The following is a 21,988-nucleotide window of genomic DNA, read 5'->3' as shown; positions in this document are numbered from 1 at the left end:
GAAAGAATGGTACCTGAGACAGGTAAAACGTACCAGAATGCATTGGGTTGCCAGGTAAAACGTACCAGAATGCATTGGGTTGCGAGTTGAAAAGCCTGAACCGTCTCAAACTGTCCCACTGAACACAGAGCCATATGGTCACCTTAATTATACCTGTATATGAAAAAGAAATGCTGAATATGAAATAAACTGGCCTTCACTATAAGGGGATCTTACTGAAAGAAAATAATCTAGTTCTTTTAAAAATGTTCCCAGAGGGGGCTCCGCGTGGAGTGCAGGATGCGCCCCACAGCCTGGAGGTCGTCGGTTTGAGTCCAGGCTATTCCTGAGCTCTGAGGAGTGGCTGCATGGCAGGCCTGCAGAGTGAAAAGCAGCGGACGGCTGACGGCACACGTTTCAGAGGACGAGTGTGTCCGTCTTCGTCTCTCCCGAGTCAAGTTTTTTTAGAACCAGTGTCGTGTAATAATAATATCCAATTCTCCGTGAAAATCACAATTTCTGAAAGAATACTATTTTTAACATTTATAAATGCACTGATTAAACGTTCACTTCACCAGCGGATAACTTGTTATATGAAATCCAGTTGAACTTGCTTACCCTAAATTATGAAACACATGGCATAGAGGGTTTTAAAAAAGCTTTAATTGCAGGACACAGACAAGCGCTATATTTAGCTCTTGTTAACAGGGTGACAGACTTTAGTAAAAAAATACCCTGAATACCTATTTTTTGCCAAATTACCCTTTGTATTTTTTCATTATGAAAGTTTGTTTTTAAATTGGATATGTTTATACCATTTTTACAATGGAAAAGTGACCCATTTTATTTTTGTAACAATTAGTGTGTGAATCACCCAGAAAACATTGATTTTTATTTGTCTGAATTAACATTTCATCAACATAATGGGCTCTCTGTATTTATTTTTTGTTGTTTTATGTATGAGTATGACATCGCCTTGGTGCTCTTGGGTTGGATTTATGTTTTGCCCCCTAGAACTGCCTTGGTGCCCTTGAATCTTCACGCCCAACGAAGGCAACACTGCCTTGCCCTTCATGACCTTCTCGTCATGCCCTGTACTAGGTCACCTGGTCGGCTAGTCCATGCATTAGAACTCTGTGTTAACAAAATGCTTCTGTCCTACACTCTTATGCCCTCTGGTTCCACTCTCTGCGCTGACTCTGAAGGAGTGACTCGGGTTACCTTTATCTAGAACATGTCCTATTGGATAAACTTCAATTAAGTCCATTCGTTCAAGCTGAAGAGATATAATTATTTTAACTATGACAGTTTGAACAATGACATTTCGGGCAAAAAACAAAACAAAAAAAGTAGCAATTTGATAGTTTATATGGCCGTCATTGAAAAAGGATACAAAATTGCAACATTGCTTTAATTTCAGCACTGCGAATAAAAAAAAAAATGAGATTTGTAGATGTACACTACGAAGGAGGACTGGTAGCAAATTCAGCTAGTGCCATCGTCCCTCGCGTTTTCAATGGAGAATGCACTTCTTAAACTAAACATTTCAAAACTAGTAGTGAACAGCTGAGAATGTTCATTTATTTAAGCGTCTAGCATCTTGTGTAAGGCAAACATGATGTCCTTTTTAAATAGCTTTATCAATACCCTCATAAAGCCAGTTATGAATCACATACCGTAATAAGAACAACATTAGTATGTCAACCAAACCGTAACAATTCAACACACTCGAATGAACTGTTCAGAATACCTATGAGGAGGCGTGCATGTGTTTATACAGGTGTAAAATCTCTATGCTTAGTGTTAAAACGTGGTGTAGTGTGCAGTAAATGTGTTGCCGGGGTGGAGGGAGGGAAGGGGGGGCGGTACAGTATGACATGGTGTGTAATACCTCCTGTACAAAACAACGGAGTTCATTCAAGACAAACACCAATTATAAGGGTTTCATGTTTTTTGTTAGAATTACGTGAATACGGTATCCCGTGAAGACCACCGCCTACCTCCATATGAACAGGGCACTTCTGTTAGCGGTTATGAAGCCTGGTCCTATAAATAGCTGAAAATATGACAATCTGCATTCAGGTCACAGCTTGTCGTGGTCCCACAGATAAGACAGTCGCGGCTTCATTACGCTACTGTGGTACTACTAGCCTGACAGTATAAGCCGGTTACAACTCGTAACTTTTCTTCTGACGGGTACACAATGTTAATGTTCTGCAGTCACAAGCAGGGTACTCGACCGAAGAGAAACGGATACAGTTTCAATTTCGGTAAAGAACATTCTCCTATAGAATACCAATAAATAAAATAATACTCGCACACCATTTAAACAAGAATGCAATTTCATATAGCTTGTAAACAAACGGTGTAAGAAAAAAAATAACAGTATGCGACTGCACTGTCTGTGTACACTATTCACTGCGCAAGAAATACAGAGAGAGAGAGACAGCAGCCTTTGTGCAGACTCCGAGGAAGTGAAACACACTCGGTCTGCACGCAGAACCGCGCAGGACCTTCATACTGCATATCTCTGTGCCACGTTATTACGGGGCTTGTGTGAATAGAATTACATTACACAAATCTGCACACGACTTGACTAGTTTTGTGCACAGCGTATTCTTTGTCTACAAATCAAACTGTGGTAATACTTGCACTAGTAGTAGTACGACTACACAATTCGAGTGGGTGTCGTTGCGCTTCACGGCTGGGTATTATTGGGCATGCTATATACGACAGTAATAGTCTTACACATTAAACGGAGCTCTTTCTTACCTTTAGTTTTTGGAAGTGTTGTTGCTGCACTTGTTTTTGTACCGCGTAGGCCTGCTCTTGGAGTTGGCTTATTTGCTGTAGATGAGCTTGAATTTTCGCCATTGTCCCTAAATCATACGAAATCTTGGACTCGGATCAGCCACGACACTTAACTTAAAAAGCTATATTTAATAAACATCTCTATATACATGACTTCCGTTAAAAACTTTAAGACAATGAAGGCGCGGGCGTGCGTTTGAGCGCTAAAATTAGTTAATGAAAATTATGTCTGTCTCTTTAAATTCAGCGGCTGCTGTGTAGTGCTGGGCACCAAACAGCTTCCCGTTCGAAAAGACGAGTGCGCAAGCGCACAGCGTTACATTCCTCTACTGTCCCCGTACTGCGCATGTCTGTCACACTGAAGTTCCCCACGGAACTGCATGTCCTCAAGTCTTTTGTCTTATTGTCTGCAAAATGATACAGGAAAGACAGGACAGTAAGCTTGTCGGCAGAGATGTCCATGCATTCCATTTAGTGCGGTGTGTCTTCAATAACATGCAGGCTGAAAACACAAACCAGGATCCTATTCAGTTAAATGTAGTATTTGTTTAAGGGGCCCGAAAAAGGGGAGGTCATTATATGCTCGATGGGTACACAAAAAACTAGCGGGCTGACAAGGGCATGACACTATGAATAATAATGTAGAACGAAACACGCATTGCTGAGATTTATTGGTTATTATAATAAACATCTAATGAAAAAAGTGTGTTATTTACAATGATTTCTTACTAAACTAATTAATTTTGCCCAAAGAGCAAACTCCCAAACGTTTCGGTATGTTTAACACGCCTTTGTCAAGGGAAAGTGTCTTTGAAAACAAACAGTGGCGGTATTTATAGGATTTTGATGCCATGGTAACCACAGATTTATTTCTCTTAAATCTAATGTCATTCACTATAGTGTAACAATCTACTGTTTCATTCTATTTAAACCTGATCATGGTATCTAGTCTTTTCATCCATTTATTTCCTTTTATTCTTGATCATGTTTAAACAAAGTGTCTATGAATTCAGTCTACCTTAAATCCACCGGAATGTTAGGCTAGCTATCATTTGCTGATTTATGAAACTGTACAAGAGATTCTTCTCCATGTGTCTATATTCCAAATATGTCATCCACATATCTGATGTATTCGAATGGTTTCTTGTCTAGTTTACACAATAACATTTCCCCCCATTTGCCCATAAACATGTTGAGCCTATTGCTGTGCCATCATTCTTTTTGTAAATATAGAATGGTAATCTTATATAGTCAAAATCGTGACACATTTTTACAGTTGAAATTGCTATCTGTTTGTATACAAATGTAGCTACTATTTGCTTAATTTATATTAATTTAATTTTTTGCAGAGAAGCCTTGACAGTCTTCATCATGGAGATGGAGGGAGGTCTTTTCTGTTTCTTATACTGTAGTTATAAAAGTTTTCCACACTAGCACTGTAATGTTGCAGTTTTCTCTTGGTTATACCATGCATTTACCATGGTTTGCCATGGTTTACCATACCTCTATGGCTTTACAGTATTAAATGTGCTTTCGCTATGCTTTATTACACTTTGTTATACTTTTATTATGAGAAACGTTTATAAGGGGAGACCTCAGATGATACGTTAACTTGGTTTTACCAGAAAACTGAAAATGTTTTTGTTGCCTTTTCAATTTCAATTTCTAGCTTTGTACAGGCATTTCATAATTAAACAAATAACCAGGCATATTAATAAACTACACATGTGTCTTCTAATGGATTTACTATCTATCCATCCTCAACATCAAGTACATTTTATTGTCCTCCTTTTATGATGCAATCATTCTGCACGGTTCTTACTGCAATACTGTGTTTTTGTATTTGTTGAGAAGTCTGTGTTGCTTTCCCCTGAGCTCAGGGAGTGCTCTTCAGTGGCAGCTGTGTTGCTTTGCCCTGAGCTCAGAGAGTGCTCTTCAGTGGCAGCTGTGTTGCTTTCCCCTGAGCTCAGAGAGTGCTCTTCAGTGGCAGCTGTGTTGCTTTCCCCTGAGCTCAGAGAGTGCTCTTCAGTGGCAGCTGTGTTGCTTTCCCCTGAGCTCAGAGAGTGCTCTTCAGTGGCAGCTGTGTTGCTTTGCCCTGAGCTCAGAGAGTGCTCTTCAGTGGCAGCTGTGTTGCTTTCCCCTGAGCTCAGGGAGTGCTCTTCAGTGGCAGCTGTGTTGCTTTCCCCTGAGCTCAGAGAGTGCTCTTCAGTGGCAGCTGTGTTGCTTTGCCCTGAGCTCAGGGAGTGCTCTTCAGTGGCAGCTGTGTTGCTTTCCCCTGAGCTCAGAGAGTGCTCTTCAGTGGCAGCTGTGTTGCTTTCCCCTGAGCTCAGAGAGTGCTCTTCAGTGGCAGCTGTGTTGCTTTCCCCTGAGCTCAGAGAGTGCTCTTCAGTGGCAGCTGTGTTGCTTTCCCCTGAGCTCAGGGAGTGCTCTTCAGTGGCAGCTGTGTTGCTTTCCCCTGAGCTCAGAGAGTGCTCTTCAGTGGCAGCTGTGTTGCTTTCCCCTGAGCTCAGGGAGTGCTCTTCAGTGGCAGCTGTGTTGCTTTCCCCTGAGCTCAGAGAGTGCTCTTCAGTGGCAGCTGTGTTGCTTTCCCCTGAGCTCAGGGAGTGCTCTTCAGTGGCAGCTGTGTTGCTTTGCCCTGAGCTCAGAGAGTGCTCTTCAGTGGCAGCTGTGTTGCTTTGCCCTGAGCTCAGGGAGTGCTCTTCAGTGGCAGCTGTGTTGCTTTCCCCTGAGCTCAGAGAGTGCTCTTCAGTGGCAGCTGTGTTGCTTTGCCCTGAGCTCAGGGAGTGCTCTTCAGTGGCAGCTGTGTTGCTTTCCCCTGAGCTCAGAGAGTGCTCTTCAGTGGCAGCTGTGTTGCTTTCCCCTGAGCTCAGGGAGTGCTCTTCAGTGGCAGCTGTGTTGCTTTCCCCTGAGCTCAGAGAGTGCTCTTCAGTGGCAGCTGTGTTGCTTTCCCCTGAGCTCAGGGAGTGCTCTTCAGTGGCAGCTGTGTTGCTTTCCCCTGAGCTCAGAGAGTGCTCTTCAGTGGCAGCTGTGTTGCTTTGCCCTGAGCTCAGGGAGTGCTCTTCAGTGGCAGCTGTGTTGCTTTCCCCTGAGCTCAGGGAGTGCTCTTCAGTGGCAGCTGTGTTGCTTTCCTCTGAACTCAGGGAGTGCTCTTCAGTGGCAGCTGTGTTGCTTTCCCCTGAGCTCAGGTAGTGCTCTTCAGTGGCAGCTGTGTTGCTTTCCCCTGAGCTCAGAGAGTGCTCTTCAGTGGCAGCTGTGTTGCTTTCCCCTGAGCTCAGAGAGTGCTCTTCAGTGGCAGCTGTGTTGCTTTCCCCTGAGCTCAGAGAGTGCTCTTCAGTGGCAGCTGTGTTGCTTTCCTCTGAGCTCAGAGAGTGCTCTTCAGTGGCAGCTGTGTTGCTTTCCCCTGAGCTCAGAGAGTGCTCTTCAGTGGCAGCTGTGTTGCTTTGCCCTGAGCTCAGGGAGTGCTCTTCAGTGGCAGCTGTGTTGCTTTCTCCTGAGCTCAGGGAGTGCTCTTCAGTGGTAGTTGCCTGTCTCAGATAGCTGGAACACAGGCTAGAGCATTGGTGTCTTTATAGTTGCAGGAGCCAGCGCCATCTAGTGCTTTGGATGAAGTTTCCTTTGTTGTACTTTGTACTAGATGGCGCTGGCGTTTACTAATATAGAGACACTCTATAGCCTACATTACACGTGTCTATGCAGGCAACCTGACGAGAATGATAGCAAACATTCTGAAAGGATAAGGAGACCGAACAAAACCAAGGACCTGCCATTTTTGGGTGCTCTTTGATATGATGTACTGCGGCCTTTATCTAAAACTAAGGCCAGAAAGTACTCATATTTCTTTTTCTACAGCCTCGAGTCTGTAAGCCACAAGAGAAGAAAAATAGTCAAACTATCTTCATTTTTTATATCATTACACTACTTCTGTATATTGCTGATGATGATTTTAACGTCAATACACTTCGTTGACGTAAACCAATTGCAGTTCAACTCTTAGACAGCAGATGGCAGTGCACTTCATGGCATCAACACAATGAAAGAATTAAGCTGCCGTGTCGCTGCTCAATTTCACATTCAAATGTAATCCCCGGGTGAACTGCAGCTTTCCATTCATCAGAAATCAGAGACATTATTGGCTTTGCAGTTTGTTTACGTTAGAAAGACTTTTGTTTTAGCGTCATCCACACAAGCCTTCTCTTCTAAGAGTTTCCCATAGTGAAAGCACAGCAAAACAGTAATAAATAAGGTGACCAGATTTTTAAGTCCTTAAAATGGGACAGGATGGAAATATTGTGAGTAACTTCCAATGCCCAAACTACGGGGAAGATGCAGAGACTCACAGTGATATTCAGAATACTTTCAAAATCTTTTTTTGTGAATAAATGATTTTATTGAGGCAGTGTGGTCCTGTGGTTAAAGTCCAGGGCTTTTAGCCAGAAGGTCCCCGGTTCAAATCCCACCTCTGCCACTGACTGACTCACTGTGTGACCCTGAGCAAGTCACTTAACCTCCTTGTGCTCCATCCTGTGGATGAGATGTTAAATCAATGTCCTATTGTAAGTGACTCTGCATATAATGCGCAGTTCACAGCCTACCTCTGTAAAGCACTTACTAAGAGTTAATTTACTAAGCTTTCTACATTTTTTATGGCATTTCACTGTAAAATGTATGTTTTTTTTTATTTAAAAAGTATGTATTACTGTAACCGAACCAGGTAACTACAGACCAATAAGCCTTTTAGGAAAGGGAGATCATGTCTAACTAACCTGCTTGATTTTTCTGAGGATGCAACATCGACAATGGATAATTGCAAAGCATACGACATGGTTTATTTAGATTTCCAGAAAGCTTTTGACAAAGTCCCGCATAAAAGATTAATTATCAAACTGAACTCAGTAGGGATTCAAGGAAATGCATGCACATGGATTAGGGAGTGGTTATCATGTAGAAAACAGAAAGTACTGATTAGAGGAGAAACCTCAAAATGGAGTGAGGTAACCAGTGGTGTACCACAAGGATCAGTATTAGGTCCTCTGCTATTCCTAATCTACATTAATAATTTAGATTCTGGTATAGTAAGCAAAATTGTTAAATTTGCAGATGACACAAAAATAGGAGGAGTGGCAAACACTGTTGCAGCAGCAAAGGTCATTCAAAATGATCTAGACAGCATCCAGAACTGGGCAGACACATGGCAAATGACATTTAATGGAGAAAAATGTAAAGTATTGCACGCAGGCAATAAAAATGTGCATTATAAATATCATATGGGAGATAGTAAAATTGAAGAAGGGATCTATGAAAAAGACCTAGGAGTTTATGTTGACTCAGAAATGTCTTCATCTAGACAATGTGGGGAAGCTATAAAAAGGCCAACAAGATGCTCGGATATATTGTGAGAAGTGTTGAATTTAAATCAAGTGAAGTAATGTTAAAACTTTACAATGCATTAGTAAGACCTCACCTAGAATATTGTGTTCAGTTCTGGTCACCTCGTTACAAAAAGGATATTGCTGCTCTAGAAAGAGTGCAAAGAAGAGCAACCAGAATTATCCTGGGTTTAAAAGGCATGTCGTATGCAGACAGGCTAAAAGAATTGAATCTATTCAGTATTGAACACGGTGATCTGATTCAAGCATTCAAAATCCTAAAAGGTATAGACAATGTCGACCCAGGGTACTTTTTTGACCTGAAAAAAGAAACAAGGACCAGGGGTCACAAATGGAGATTAGATAAAGGGGCATTCAGAACAGAAAATAGGAGGCACTTTTTTACACAGAGAATTGTGAGGGTATGGAACCAACTCCCCAGTAATGTTGTTGAAGCTGACACCCTGGAATCCTTCAAGAAGCTGCTTGATGAGATTCTGGGATCAATAGGAGGCTGTGTGGTCCAGTGGTTAAAGAAACGGGCTTGTAACCAGGAGGTCCCCGGTTCAAATCCCACCTCAGCCACTGACTCACTGTGTGACCCTGAGCAAGTCACTTAACCTCCTTGTGCTCCGTCTTTCGGGTGAGATGGTGTTGTAAGTGACTCTGCAGCTGATGCATAGTTCACACCCCCTAGTCTCTGTAAGTCGCCTTGGATGAAGGCGTCTGCTAAATAAACAAATAATAAATAAACAAATAATAATAATAAGCTACTAACAACCAAACGAGCAAGATGGGCTGAATAGCCTCCTCTCGTTTGTAAACTTTCTTAATACTGTGTAACTGTTATTTATAATGGCAATTGACCAGCAACAGATTACACTTTTTACTGTAAATTTTATGGTTTTCCAGGAAGGAGTACTGTAATATGCAGTATTATGATACCATTTTTAATACGGTACGTTATTGGCCACCCAGCTGCCAGTTTTTTTTACCGTAAAGACAACAGATTTTTTTTTATACAGTGAGTCCAAAACTGGACTTCTGGTCATCTTAGTAATAAAGCAAGGTGGAAGCATGGTACAGCACAGGCGAGCATTGTAAAGCACAGACAGGTATGGCAAAGTTATTGAAATGAAGCACTTTAAGAGGAAAATGTGCACAATGTGCATATACAACCCCTATAATAACACTTCACAATGTGCATATACAACCCCTATAATAACACTTCACAATGTGCATATACAACCCCTATAATAACACTTCACAATGTGCATACACAACCCCTATAATAACACTTCACAATGTGCATACACAACCCCTATAATAACACTTCACAATGTGCATACACAACCCCTATAATAACACTTCACAATGTACATACACAACCCCTATAATAACACTTCACAATGTGCATACACAACCTCTATAATAACACTTCACAATGTGCATACACAACCCCTATAATAACACTTCACAATGTGCATATACAACCCCTATAATAACACTTCACAATGTACATACACAACCCTTATAATAACACTTCACAATGTGCATATACAACCCTTATAATAACACTTCACAATGTGCATATACAACCCCTATAATAACACTTCACAATGTGCATATACAACCCTTATAATAACACTTCACAATGTGCATACACAACCCTTATAATAACACTTCACAATGTGCATACACAACCCCTATAATAACACTTCACAATGTGCATACACAACCCCTATAATAACACTTCACAATGTGCATACACAACCCCTATAATAACACTTCACAATGTGCATATACAACCCTATAATAACACTTCACAATGTGCATATACAACCCCTATATTAACACTTCACAATGTGCATACACAACCCCTATAATAACACTTCACAATGTGCATACACAACCCCTATAATAACACTTCACAATGTGCATACACAACCCTTATAATAACACTTCACAATGTGCATACACAACCCCTATAATAACACTTCACAATGTGCATACACAACCCCTATAATAACACTTCACAATGTGCATATACAACCCCTATAATAACACTTCACAATGTGCATACACAACCCCTATAATAACACTTCACAATGTGCATATACAACCCCTATAATAACACTTCACAATGTGCATACACAACCCTTATAATAACACTTCACAATGTGCATATACAACCCTTATAATAACACTTCACAATGTGCATACACAACCCCTATAATAACACTTCACAATGTGCATACACAACCCCTATAATAACACTTCACAATGTGCATACACAACCCCTATAATAACACTTCACAATGTACATACACAAACCCTATAATAACACTTCACAATGTGCATACACAACCCCTATAATAACACTTCACAATGTGCATACACAACCCTTATAATAACACTTCACAATGTGCATACACAACCCCTATAATAACACTTCACAATGTGCATACACAACCCCTATAATAACACTTCACAATGTACATACACAAACCCTATAATAACACTTCACAATGTGCATACACAACCCCTATAATAACACTTCACAATGTGCATACACAACCCTTATAATAACACTTCACAATGTGCATACACAACCCCTATAATAACACTTAACAATGTGCATACACAACCCCTATAATAACACTTCACAATGTGCATACACAACCCCTATAATAACACTTCACAATGTGCATATACAACTCTTATAATAACACTTCACAATGTGCATACACAACCCTATAATAACACTTCACAATGTGCATACACAACCCCTATAATAACACTTAACAATGTGCATACACAACCCTTATAATAACACTTCACAATGTGCATACACAACCCTTATAATAACACTTCACAATGTGCATACACAACCCCTATAATAACACTTAACAATGTGCATACACAACCCCTATAATAACACTTCACAATGTGCATACACAACCCCTATAATAACACTTCACAATGTGCATACACAACCCTTATAATAACACTTCACAATGTGCATACACAACCCCTATAATAACACTTAACAATGTGCATACACAACCCCTATAATAACACTTCACAATGTGCATACACAACCCCTATAATAACACTTCACAATGTGCATATACAACCCTTATAATAACACTTCACAATGTGCATACACAACCCTATAATAACACTTCACAATGTGCATACACAACCCCTATAATAACACTTAACAATGTGCATACACAACCCTTATAATAACACTTCACAATGTGCATACACAACCCTTATAATAACACTTCACAATGTGCATACACAACCCCTATAATAACACTTAACAATGTGCATACACAACCCCTATAATAACACTTCACAATGTGCATACACAACCCCTATAATAACACTTCACAATGTGCATACACAACCCCTATAATAACACTTCACAATGTGCATACACAACCCTTATAATAACACTTCACAATGTGCATACACAACCCCTATAATAACACTTAACAATGTGCATACACAACCCCTATAATAACACTTCACAATGTGCATACACAACCCCTATAATAACACTTCACAATGTACATACACAAACCCTATAATAACACTTCACAATGTGCATACACAACCCCTATAATAACACTTCACAATGTGCATACACAACCCTTATAATAACACTTCACAATGTGCATACACAACCCTTATAATAACACTTCACAATGTGCATATACAACCCCTATAATAACACTTCACAATGTGCATACACAACCCTTATAATAACACTTCACAATGTGCATACACAACCCTATAATAACACTTCACAATGTGCATACACAACCCTATAATAACACTTCACAATGTGCATACACAACCCCTATAATAACACTTCACAATGTGCATACACAACCCCTATAATAACACTTCACAATGTGCATATACAACCCCTATAATAACACTTCACAATGTGCATATACAACCCCTATAATAACACTTCACAATGTGCATACACAACCCCTATAATAACACTTCACAATGTGCATACACAACCCCTATAATAACACTTCACAATGTGCATACACAACCCCTATAATAACACTTCACAATGTGCATATACAACCCCTATAATAACACTTCACAATGTGCATATACAACCCCTATAATAACACTTCACAATGTGCATACACAACCCTTATAATAACACTTCACAATGTGCATACACAACCCTTATAATAACACTTCACAATGTGCATACACAACCCTTATAATAACACTTCACAATGTGCATATACAACCCTTATAATAACACTTCACAATGTGCATACACAACCCTTATAATAACACTTCACAATGTGCATACACAACCCTTATAATAACACTTCACAATGTGCATACACAAACCCTATAATAACACTTCACAATGTGCATACACAACCCTATAATAACACTTCACAATGTGCATACACAACCCCTATAATAACACTTCACAATGTGCATACACAACCCCTATAATAACACTTCACAATGTGCATACACAACCCCTATAATAACACTTCACAATGTGCATACACAACCCCTATAATAACACTTCACAATGTGCATACACAACCCCTATAATAACACTTCACAATGTGCATACACAACCCCTATAATAACACTTCACAATGTGCATATACAACCCCTATAATAACACTTCACAATGTGCATATACAACCCCTTTAATAACACTTCACAATGTACATACACAACCCTTATAATAACACTTCACAATGTGCATACACAACCCTTATAATAACACTTCACAATGTGCATACACAACCCTATAATAACACTTCACAATGTGCATACACAACCCCTATAATAACACTTCACAATGTGCATACACAACCCCTATATTAACACTTCACAATGTGCATACACAACCCTATAATAACACTTCACAATGTGCATACACAACCCTTATAATAACACTTCACAATGTGCATATACAACCCCTATAATAACACTTCACAATGTGCATACACAAACTCTATAATAACACTTCACAATGTGCATATACAACCCCTATAATAACACTTCACAATGTGCATACACAACCCCTATAATAACACTTCACAATGTGCATACACAACCCCTATAATAACACTTCACAATGTGCATACACAACCCCTATAATAACACTTCACAATGTGCATATACAACCCCTATAATAACACTTCACAATGTGCATATACAACCCCTATAATAACACTTCACAATGTGCATACACAACCCTTATAATAACACTTCACAATGTGCATACACAACCCTTATAATAACACTTCACAATGTGCATACACAACCCTTATAATAACACTTCACAATGTGCATATACAACCCTTATAATAACACTTCACAATGTGCATACACAACCCTTATAATAACACTTCACAATGTGCATACACAACCCTTATAATAACACTTCACAATGTGCATACACAAACCCTATAATAACACTTCACAATGTGCATACACAACCCTATAATAACACTTCACAATGTGCATACACAACCCCTATAATAACACTTCACAATGTGCATACACAACCCCTATAATAACACTTCACAATGTGCATACACAACCCCTATAATAACACTTCACAATGTGCATACACAACCCCTATAATAACACTTCACAATGTGCATACACAACCCCTATAATAACACTTCACAATGTGCATACACAACCCCTATAATAACACTTCACAATGTGCATATACAACCCCTATAATAACACTTCACAATGTGCATATACAACCCCTATAATAACACTTCACAATGTACATACACAACCCTTATAATAACACTTCACAATGTGCATACACAACCCTTATAATAACACTTCACAATGTGCATACACAACCCTATAATAACACTTCACAATGTGCATACACAACCCCTATAATAACACTTCACAATGTGCATACACAACCCCTATATTAACACTTCACAATGTGCATACACAACCCTATAATAACACTTCACAATGTGCATACACAACCCTTATAATAACACTTCACAATGTGCATATACAACCCCTATAATAACACTTCACAATGTGCATACACAAACCCTATAATAACACTTCACAATGTGCATACACAACCCCTATAATAACACTTCACAATGTGCATATACAACCCCTATAATAACACTTCACAATGTGCATACACAACCCCTATAATAACACTTCACAATGTACATACACAACCCTTATAATAACACTTTACAATGGACTGAACTTAATTGGTAACAATACGCATAGCTGGCTTCATCAGGGGTGCACACGTATCCAGTATCTGAAATGAATAACACAACGGCACACATGAAGCATTACAGGTATGAATGAGAAACACAAACACCATGCAGGCCCCCCAGACATTTCTCAGCTCATGAATACCTTTTCTTTTAAGTGAGAAGACAAAGGTTGTCATGGTGAGCCCAAATCCCGAAAGACAGTTCGTTGTAGCAACATTCTAGTGAGGGTTAGACGAGGGCTGGCAGAGTAAGTGAGACACTGAAGTATCGAGAGCTGAAACTGATTTTGTAAGTAATTTCAATTTCCATAATAAATGTGCTCCATGCTGTGTGTTTGATATAATATATATATATATATATATATATATATATATATATATATATATATATATATATATATATATATATATATATATATACATATACATATATATATATATATTCGATATGTGTTAAACAATGTGTAAAAGTAAAAGCAGGGTACAGCAGAGAGTTCATTTGTACAACATGTAACATCTGAACGTTTCCTTACTCACTTATAAATGTTTACCAGGGTAATATGCACTGTAATGTTGCTTTTTTCCCCATGCTTTTCTGTTGTTATACTTTGCATTTACTATAGTTTGTGCATATTACCATGTTGTTTAATATGCTTTTACCATACCTCTCTAGGCTTTACTGTTCTTACCTATGTGTTACACTGCTGTTTCTACAGCATGCTTTATTACACTATGAGTTACACTGCCGTTTCTACAGCATGCTTTATTACACTATGAGTTACACTGCTGTTTCTACAGCATGCTTTATTACACTATGAGTTACACTGCTGTTTCTACAGCATGCTTTATTACACTATGAGTTACACTGCCGTTTCTACAGCATGCTTTATTACACTATGAGTTACACTGCTGTTTCTACAGCATGCTTTATTACACTATGAGTTACACTGCTGTTTCTACAGCATGCTTTATTACACTATGAGTTACACTGCCGTTTCTACAGCATGCTTTATTACACTATGTGTTACACTGCTGTTACTACAGCATGCTTTATTACACTATATGTTACACTGCTGTTACTACAGCATGCTTTATTACACTATGAGTTACACTGCCGTTTCTACAGCATGCTTTATTACACTATGTGTTACACTGCTGTTACTACAGCATGCTTTATTACACTATATGTTACACTGCTGTTACTACAGCATGCTTTATTACACTATATGTTACACTGCTGTTACTACAGCATGCTTTATTACACTATATGTTACACTGCTGTTACTACAGTATGATTTATCACACTATGTGTTACACTGCTGTTACTACAGTATGATTTATCACACTATGTGTTACACTGCTGTTACTACAGTATGATTTATCACACTATGTGTTACACTGCTGTTACTACAGTATGATTTATCACACTATGTGTTACACTGCTGTAACTACAGTATACTTTATTACACTATGTGTTACGCTGCTGTTACTACAGCATGCTTTATTACACTATATGTTACACTGCTGTTACTACAGCATGCTTTATTACACTATGAGTTACACTGCCGTTTCTACAGCATGCTTTATTACACTATGTGTTACACTGCTGTTACTACAGCATGCTTTATTACACTATATGTTACACTGCTGTTACTACAGCATGCTTTATTACACTATATGTTACACTGCTGTTACTACAGCATGCTTTATTACACTATATGTTACACTGCTGTTACTACAGTATGATTTATCACACTATGTGTTACACTGCTGTTACTACAGTATGATTTATCACACTATGTGTTACACTGCTGTTACTACAGTATGATTTATCACACTATGTGTTACACTGCTGTTACTACAGTATGATTTATCACACTATGTGTTACACTGCTGTTACTACAGTATGATTTATCACACTATGTGTTACACTGCTGTTACTACAGTATGATTTATCACACTATGTGTTACACTGCTGTTACTACAGTATGATTTATCACACTATGTGTTACACTGCTGTTACTACAGCATGCTTTATTACACTATATGTTACACTGCTGTTACTACAGTATGATTTATCACACTATGTGTTACACTGCTGTTACTACAGTATTCTTTATTACACTGTGTGTTACACTGCTGTTACTACAGCATGCTTTATTACACTATGTGTTACACTGCTGTTACTACAGTATACTTTATTACACTATGTGTTACGCTGCTGTTACTACAGTATGCTTTATTACACTGCTGTTTCTACAACATGCTTTATTACACTGCTGTTTCTACAGCATGCTTTATTACACTATGTGTTACACTGCTGTTACTACAGTATGCTTTATTACACTGCTGTTTCTACAGCATGCTTTATTACACAATGCTATGTGGCTAGGGTTCTCTCGGCAGTGTACTGACTGACACTTTTTTTAAATTTTTACTGTAAGCCATTTTAAATTGAGTGGATTTTACTAATTTTTTTCAACCCTTAAACCCAGTACTGGACACTGCAGAGGTTACCTTGAATAATAACTAATATTAATACTACATAAAGTAATTCAATGTATTTCCATATGAAAAAAATACAATTTTAAGGAGCGCGTTTTTAAGTGGTTTTAATTCCATTTGCTGTGTAGATGTTTTGAAATGTATTTTCTTTTTTTTCATACATTTTCTATACACTGTTACTGCTACTGAAATACTGCTGAAAACGTGGCTCATCAGACTCTAGCTGTTGTATCAAGGTGTGATACTCTCATGAACCCACCACCTTCTCTTTTGTCTTTAACATAAACTGTCTACCGCGAATAAAAAAAATGCAGGTGTGTCTGGTCTTAAGAATGCCATTTTAGGTTTCTTACTAGTTTTATATAATTAGCAGATTTCCTTGAAGAGCTGGCTTTGAAAGGAATCGGTGGAGTAGTGCAGCTATCGTATCAGCATGCAGGCTTTACCTCTGAGTGACGGACAGACCCTGGATCTTCTGAAGGGCAGGGGAAGTGGAATTGCAGAGGAGATATCCAATGTGGTGCGTGTCTTCATCAGCTCCACATTCACAGGTAAGAATACCTCCATAGGTCCTTCGCTGTCTCAGGAGTGCAGGGGGACTCATGCAGTCAGGGGAGCGCAGGTTCACGTGCCCCTCTTCGATGGGGATTCCACAGGGAGCATTGGTTCTGGTGCTAGGTTAGGGAAGCAAAACCATGAGGGACTGCTCTCCTCACCATGCTACAGCACCCCCTACTGGCCAGGTCCAGGTGAGCTCTAGCAGACACCAGCAGTGCTGGCCTTGTCCTCCAGGTGGCGGTAGCTAACATCTGCTGAGGAGCTCCTGGGTGTAAAGAGGCTGTAAAGAGGAAGATTGGCTTGGGGATCGGAAAATAAAGGGTACGGTAATTGGACACTTCCATGGCCACCACAGTCCCCCGATCTCAATCCAGTTGAGCATGTTTGGGATGAACTTGACCATCTTCATCATTATCCTCTGCCTACCTCACCGATTGTGTGAAACATTAATGACTGAATGGATCCCTGGAGACACCTTCCAGCACCTTGTGGAGGTTCCGTTCTGTCAAGGCTGTGATCAGAGCAAACAGTGGCTATTATGTACAGAGCCTAAACAAAAACATTTCACATGTACAAAACAGTTCAAATAAAGGGATCAGCAAATGCAGATGTGATATCTATAAAAGGGGCCAAGTTTTAAAAAATCCACCAATTTTATGACATATTTGACCAAATAAATAAAAAAAAACAGTATTAAGAACATAAGAACATAAGAACATAAGAAAGTTTACAAACGAGAGGAGGCCATTCAGCCCAACATTACTTAAGTTATTGCAATAAGAACGACACAGAATGATTTATAAAAAAAGTCATAAAAAGATAAGGCAACAGTAAAAAGCTATGAAAATGTAATTTGAAGCTGCTGTATTACAGTCAAGGCTGTTTATTTGCAGGTTTTACTGATTATTACAGAACAATTCCTGGTGTTTTACAAATGTTGTTAGTGGGTATTTAATGCATGCCTTTACATTACAAAATGTCTCTGTGTAATACAGGCCCCTCTGTTTACCGCACATGAAGCACTGATGCAGGTTCAGCAGCTTTACGCAGTCTGCAAACACAAAGAGCAGAAGCAGAGGTGCTTCTCGGACCCCTGCGTATTACACACGATGCTTACCTGAAATCACTATTTTAACAGATCTGCACCTGCTTTTTTTTTTAATAAACAGTGACAAATTCACAGGAAATTGTATGTAAAATTATAAAAAATAAGGGCCTTGATGACAGAATCTTTTTCAATATTCCTGTAAGATGCGGTTTTGTGAAGATGGCTCTCTTTTGTTTCAGATATGTCTACTGAGAGAGATGCTCTGCTGGACAAAGCCTACCCTGAGCTGCAGGCTTTCTGCCAGACACTGGGCCTGGTCTTTGAGGTATGGGCTTCAGTTCAAACACTGTGCTTTTATGAACTGTGTTCCAGTTGCTTACTTTCTTACCATACATCCCTTACAGTGATTGTAGCTCCATGTTCTCCACCATGCACCTCCATTCTATAGGTCTCACATGTGAAGTTTAGGGTTCATAGCACACATGTATTTTCATTTAGAAAATGGCATCTGGTGCTACACCAGGTTAAAGACATGCAGGAAGCCTGTTCCTGCTTTACTCACTTGGTTATTTCACCCCAGCAGTGTCTACGGGGTCATGGCATGGCTGAAAGGATGTCAATCAATGAGCACAGCAGCTGATTGGTTATTGACAGGAAAGAAGCCATTGGTGGGACAGTTTCACCTCTAGTGGACCAAGGAAGTGTAGCACTATGTGAAAACATTGGTTTCAACCAGAGGTTTTAAAATGAAAATACATGTTTACAATAACGCGTTTGCTCCAGAATGAAGGGAAGTGCACAACAGCAGGTATGATTTCTGGAATTATATTGTCAGCTACGACCGCTTTAAATGATCCAGGAAAGATACATTAAGTTCCAAAGACTCCAGGTCCCATCTGGGTTCTCTAAGGAGTGTGGAGACGAGTCTTAATGAGGTGTAACTGTCTTTGCAGGTAGTGGATATGCGATGGGGAGTGCGTGATGCGATAGCTGTGGATCACATGACAATTGAACTGTGCTTAAGGGAGATACAGTCCTGCCAGAGAGTGTCTGTGGGGCCAATCTTCACTGTGAGTCTACAGTACAGTGCACTGCACTACACTACACTGCACTATACTACAGCACAACACTATACTACACTACACAACACTACACTGCATTATACTACACTACACTATTATTATTATTATTATTATTATTATTATTATTATTATTATTATTATTAATAATTTCTTAGCAGATGCCCTTATCCAGGGCGACTTACAATTGTTACAAGATATCACACTATTTTTACATACAATTACCCATTTATACAGTTGGGTTTTTACTGGAGCAATCTAGGTAAAGTACCTTGCTCAAGGGTACAGCAACAGTGTCCCTGCCTGGGATTGAACCCACGACCCTCCGGTCAAGAGTCCAGAGCCCTAACCACTACTCCACACTGCTGCCCGCTAATACACTGCACAGCACTACACTACACTACACTGCACTGCACTACACTACACTACACTACACTACACTACACTACACTACACTAAACTACACTACACTACACTGCTGGTAGTGTTTAAATGGACCTCAGGTTTCAGCCTTGGTCCGTTCACTTTACCTCGTGCCAATATTCCGCTATACAGACGTTCTCCATCCTGTAACCCTATATGAAAGATCTGAATATGTCTTCATAGGCTCTGATTGGAAACCGCTATGGCTACCGCCCCATTCCCAGAGTCATTGAAGAACAGGAGTTTGAGCTTCTTCTGTCCAAATTGAGTGCAGATGAAAGCGCTACGCAGCTCCTCAAAGACTGGTTCTGGAAGGATGAGAACTCAGTGCCCCCTGCCTACATCCTGCAGCCCATCACCACCCACCTGCCCCACTACAGCGACACCAGACCCGAGAGCCGGCCGCAGCACCAGCACGATGTCGCCACCTGGTGGAGCACCGAGACACAGCTTTCTCGTCTCCTCAGAGCAGCCGCTGTGCAGGCAGAGAAGGAGGGGGAGTTCAGCAGGGAGCAGAGGCACAGGTTCTTCAAATCAGGTGTGCTTTACAATCAGGAAGCAATTCATTAAATAGTGATAGAGCCGTGGCTGGAAAAAGCTGTTGTTGCACGGTACAATCTGCACCCCAAACCAAACACAACAAATTCAAGAGAAGGAAGTTAAAAACCTGATGAACAGCTGTTTCAGAGCCCCTGCAGTGTGGGGGGTGAATAGAGGCTTAGCATCTGAATTAGGGAACAAAACTAGATTAAGCTATGTTTTGGTCACAGTTTAGGCATCCAAATAAAAATCTTGCTGCTAAATGTACACAGAGCTTTCCGTGTTTCTGCTGCACTGCAACGTGAAGCTCAATGGCACAGCATGCCGGGTGCCTGCAGCTCAGAGTCAGAGTGTGTGGATAGCTAGAGCAAGTAAGGGCAAGCATGGCACATATTTCACCCATCTGTCGTATTTTTATAATTGATCTTACAAAGCCCCAGTTGTTGATCTTTACTTAACAAATTCAGTGTGTCATGTTACCATTGACTTCTTATCATTTGTCAGATTTGACACGCTTCTTTTTGTCAACAGTGAAATACAATTTTATCATGTACTGTGGGTGATATCGTCACACTTATTATTCTTAAAACAATAACCGCATCTATTAGAAATGTATAAACCTGTTTTCAATATCGCTGTCTGAAAACGATAGCAGCTTTACACGTTACAACAGTGGTACTCAACTCTGGCCCTTGAGATCTAATCCAGTCCAGGTTTTTACTCCAGGCAGGTTCTAATGTAGTTAACTGAAGCTGCTGAGAGGCAATTAACTAATGTAGGACCTGGTTGGAATAAAGACCAGGACTGGAATAGATCTCGAGGGCCAGAGTTGAGTACCACTGCATTACAACAAACTAAACATAGACCACAATATCTTTAATTTAAAGTTATAAATTGAGGTTGTTACACAAGCAAATCATTTACTAGGAATCTATTTAAAAACAAGGGAATTTATTAAACATGCTGTGGAAGGGCAGAAGCCTTGGTGCTGTAAATGGTGTGTCTGTTGAACATTTTGCTATTTTGAAGGGGCAACTCTGAGTTGCTAAAACTTTTGTCTTAAAGGGATTTGGAACAAAGGGAGGTCAGAGAGAGTTATTGATTGGCTGCTCACATCAGAGCCCAAAGTTTCTGATTGGCTGCTCACATCAGAGCCCAGAGTTCCTGATTGGCTGCTCACATCAGAGCCCAGAGTTCCTGATTGGCTGCTCACATCAGAGCCCACATGAAGGTGTGAAGCTCTGTCTCAGTGTCAGCCAGGCTCTGAGTAAATTACCATGATGCTGGAAAAGCAAGAGTGTCTCCCCATGGTGTGCAGTCTTGAGTAAATTATCTTAATTAATTGGTGATAGTCAGTGTCTATGCATTCATAGACTTAAACTAATTACTG

The 21,988-nt window shown here is 39.7% G+C and overlaps 2 protein-coding genes across 2 annotated transcripts in view; one reads left to right on the top strand and one right to left on the bottom strand.

The window, feature by feature from the left end:
* LOC117428897 (paired amphipathic helix protein Sin3b-like) overlaps window positions 1-3,275 on the bottom strand; it is a 32,529-nt gene extending 29,254 nt beyond the window's left edge. The window contains exon 1 of the mRNA XM_059014032.1: window positions 2,752-3,275. Coding sequence (XP_058870015.1) covers window positions 2,752-2,853 — 102 coding nt within the window. The 5' untranslated portion in view covers window positions 2,854-3,275. The remainder of the gene's footprint in view (window positions 1-2,751) is intronic.
* Window positions 3,276-14,656: 11,381 nt separating this feature from the next.
* The window catches only part of LOC117401317 (NACHT domain- and WD repeat-containing protein 1-like), a 33,263-nt gene continuing 25,931 nt past the window's right edge, over window positions 14,657-21,988 (top strand). Inside the window, exons 1-5 of the mRNA XM_059014220.1 lie at window positions 14,657-14,734; window positions 17,324-17,501; window positions 18,796-18,881; window positions 19,510-19,626; window positions 20,242-20,596. Of these exons, the coding sequence (XP_058870203.1) occupies window positions 17,384-17,501; window positions 18,796-18,881; window positions 19,510-19,626; window positions 20,242-20,596 (676 nt within the window). The 5' untranslated portion in view covers window positions 14,657-14,734; window positions 17,324-17,383. The remainder of the gene's footprint in view (window positions 14,735-17,323; window positions 17,502-18,795; window positions 18,882-19,509; window positions 19,627-20,241; window positions 20,597-21,988) is intronic.

Source organism: Acipenser ruthenus, chromosome 47 (genome assembly GCF_902713425.1).
Source record: "Acipenser ruthenus chromosome 47, fAciRut3.2 maternal haplotype, whole genome shotgun sequence".
Taxonomy (NCBI): Eukaryota; Metazoa; Chordata; class Actinopteri; order Acipenseriformes; family Acipenseridae; genus Acipenser; species Acipenser ruthenus.
The sequence above is the reverse complement of the archived record's forward strand: the minus strand, read 5'-3'. Positions and strand labels throughout refer to the sequence as shown.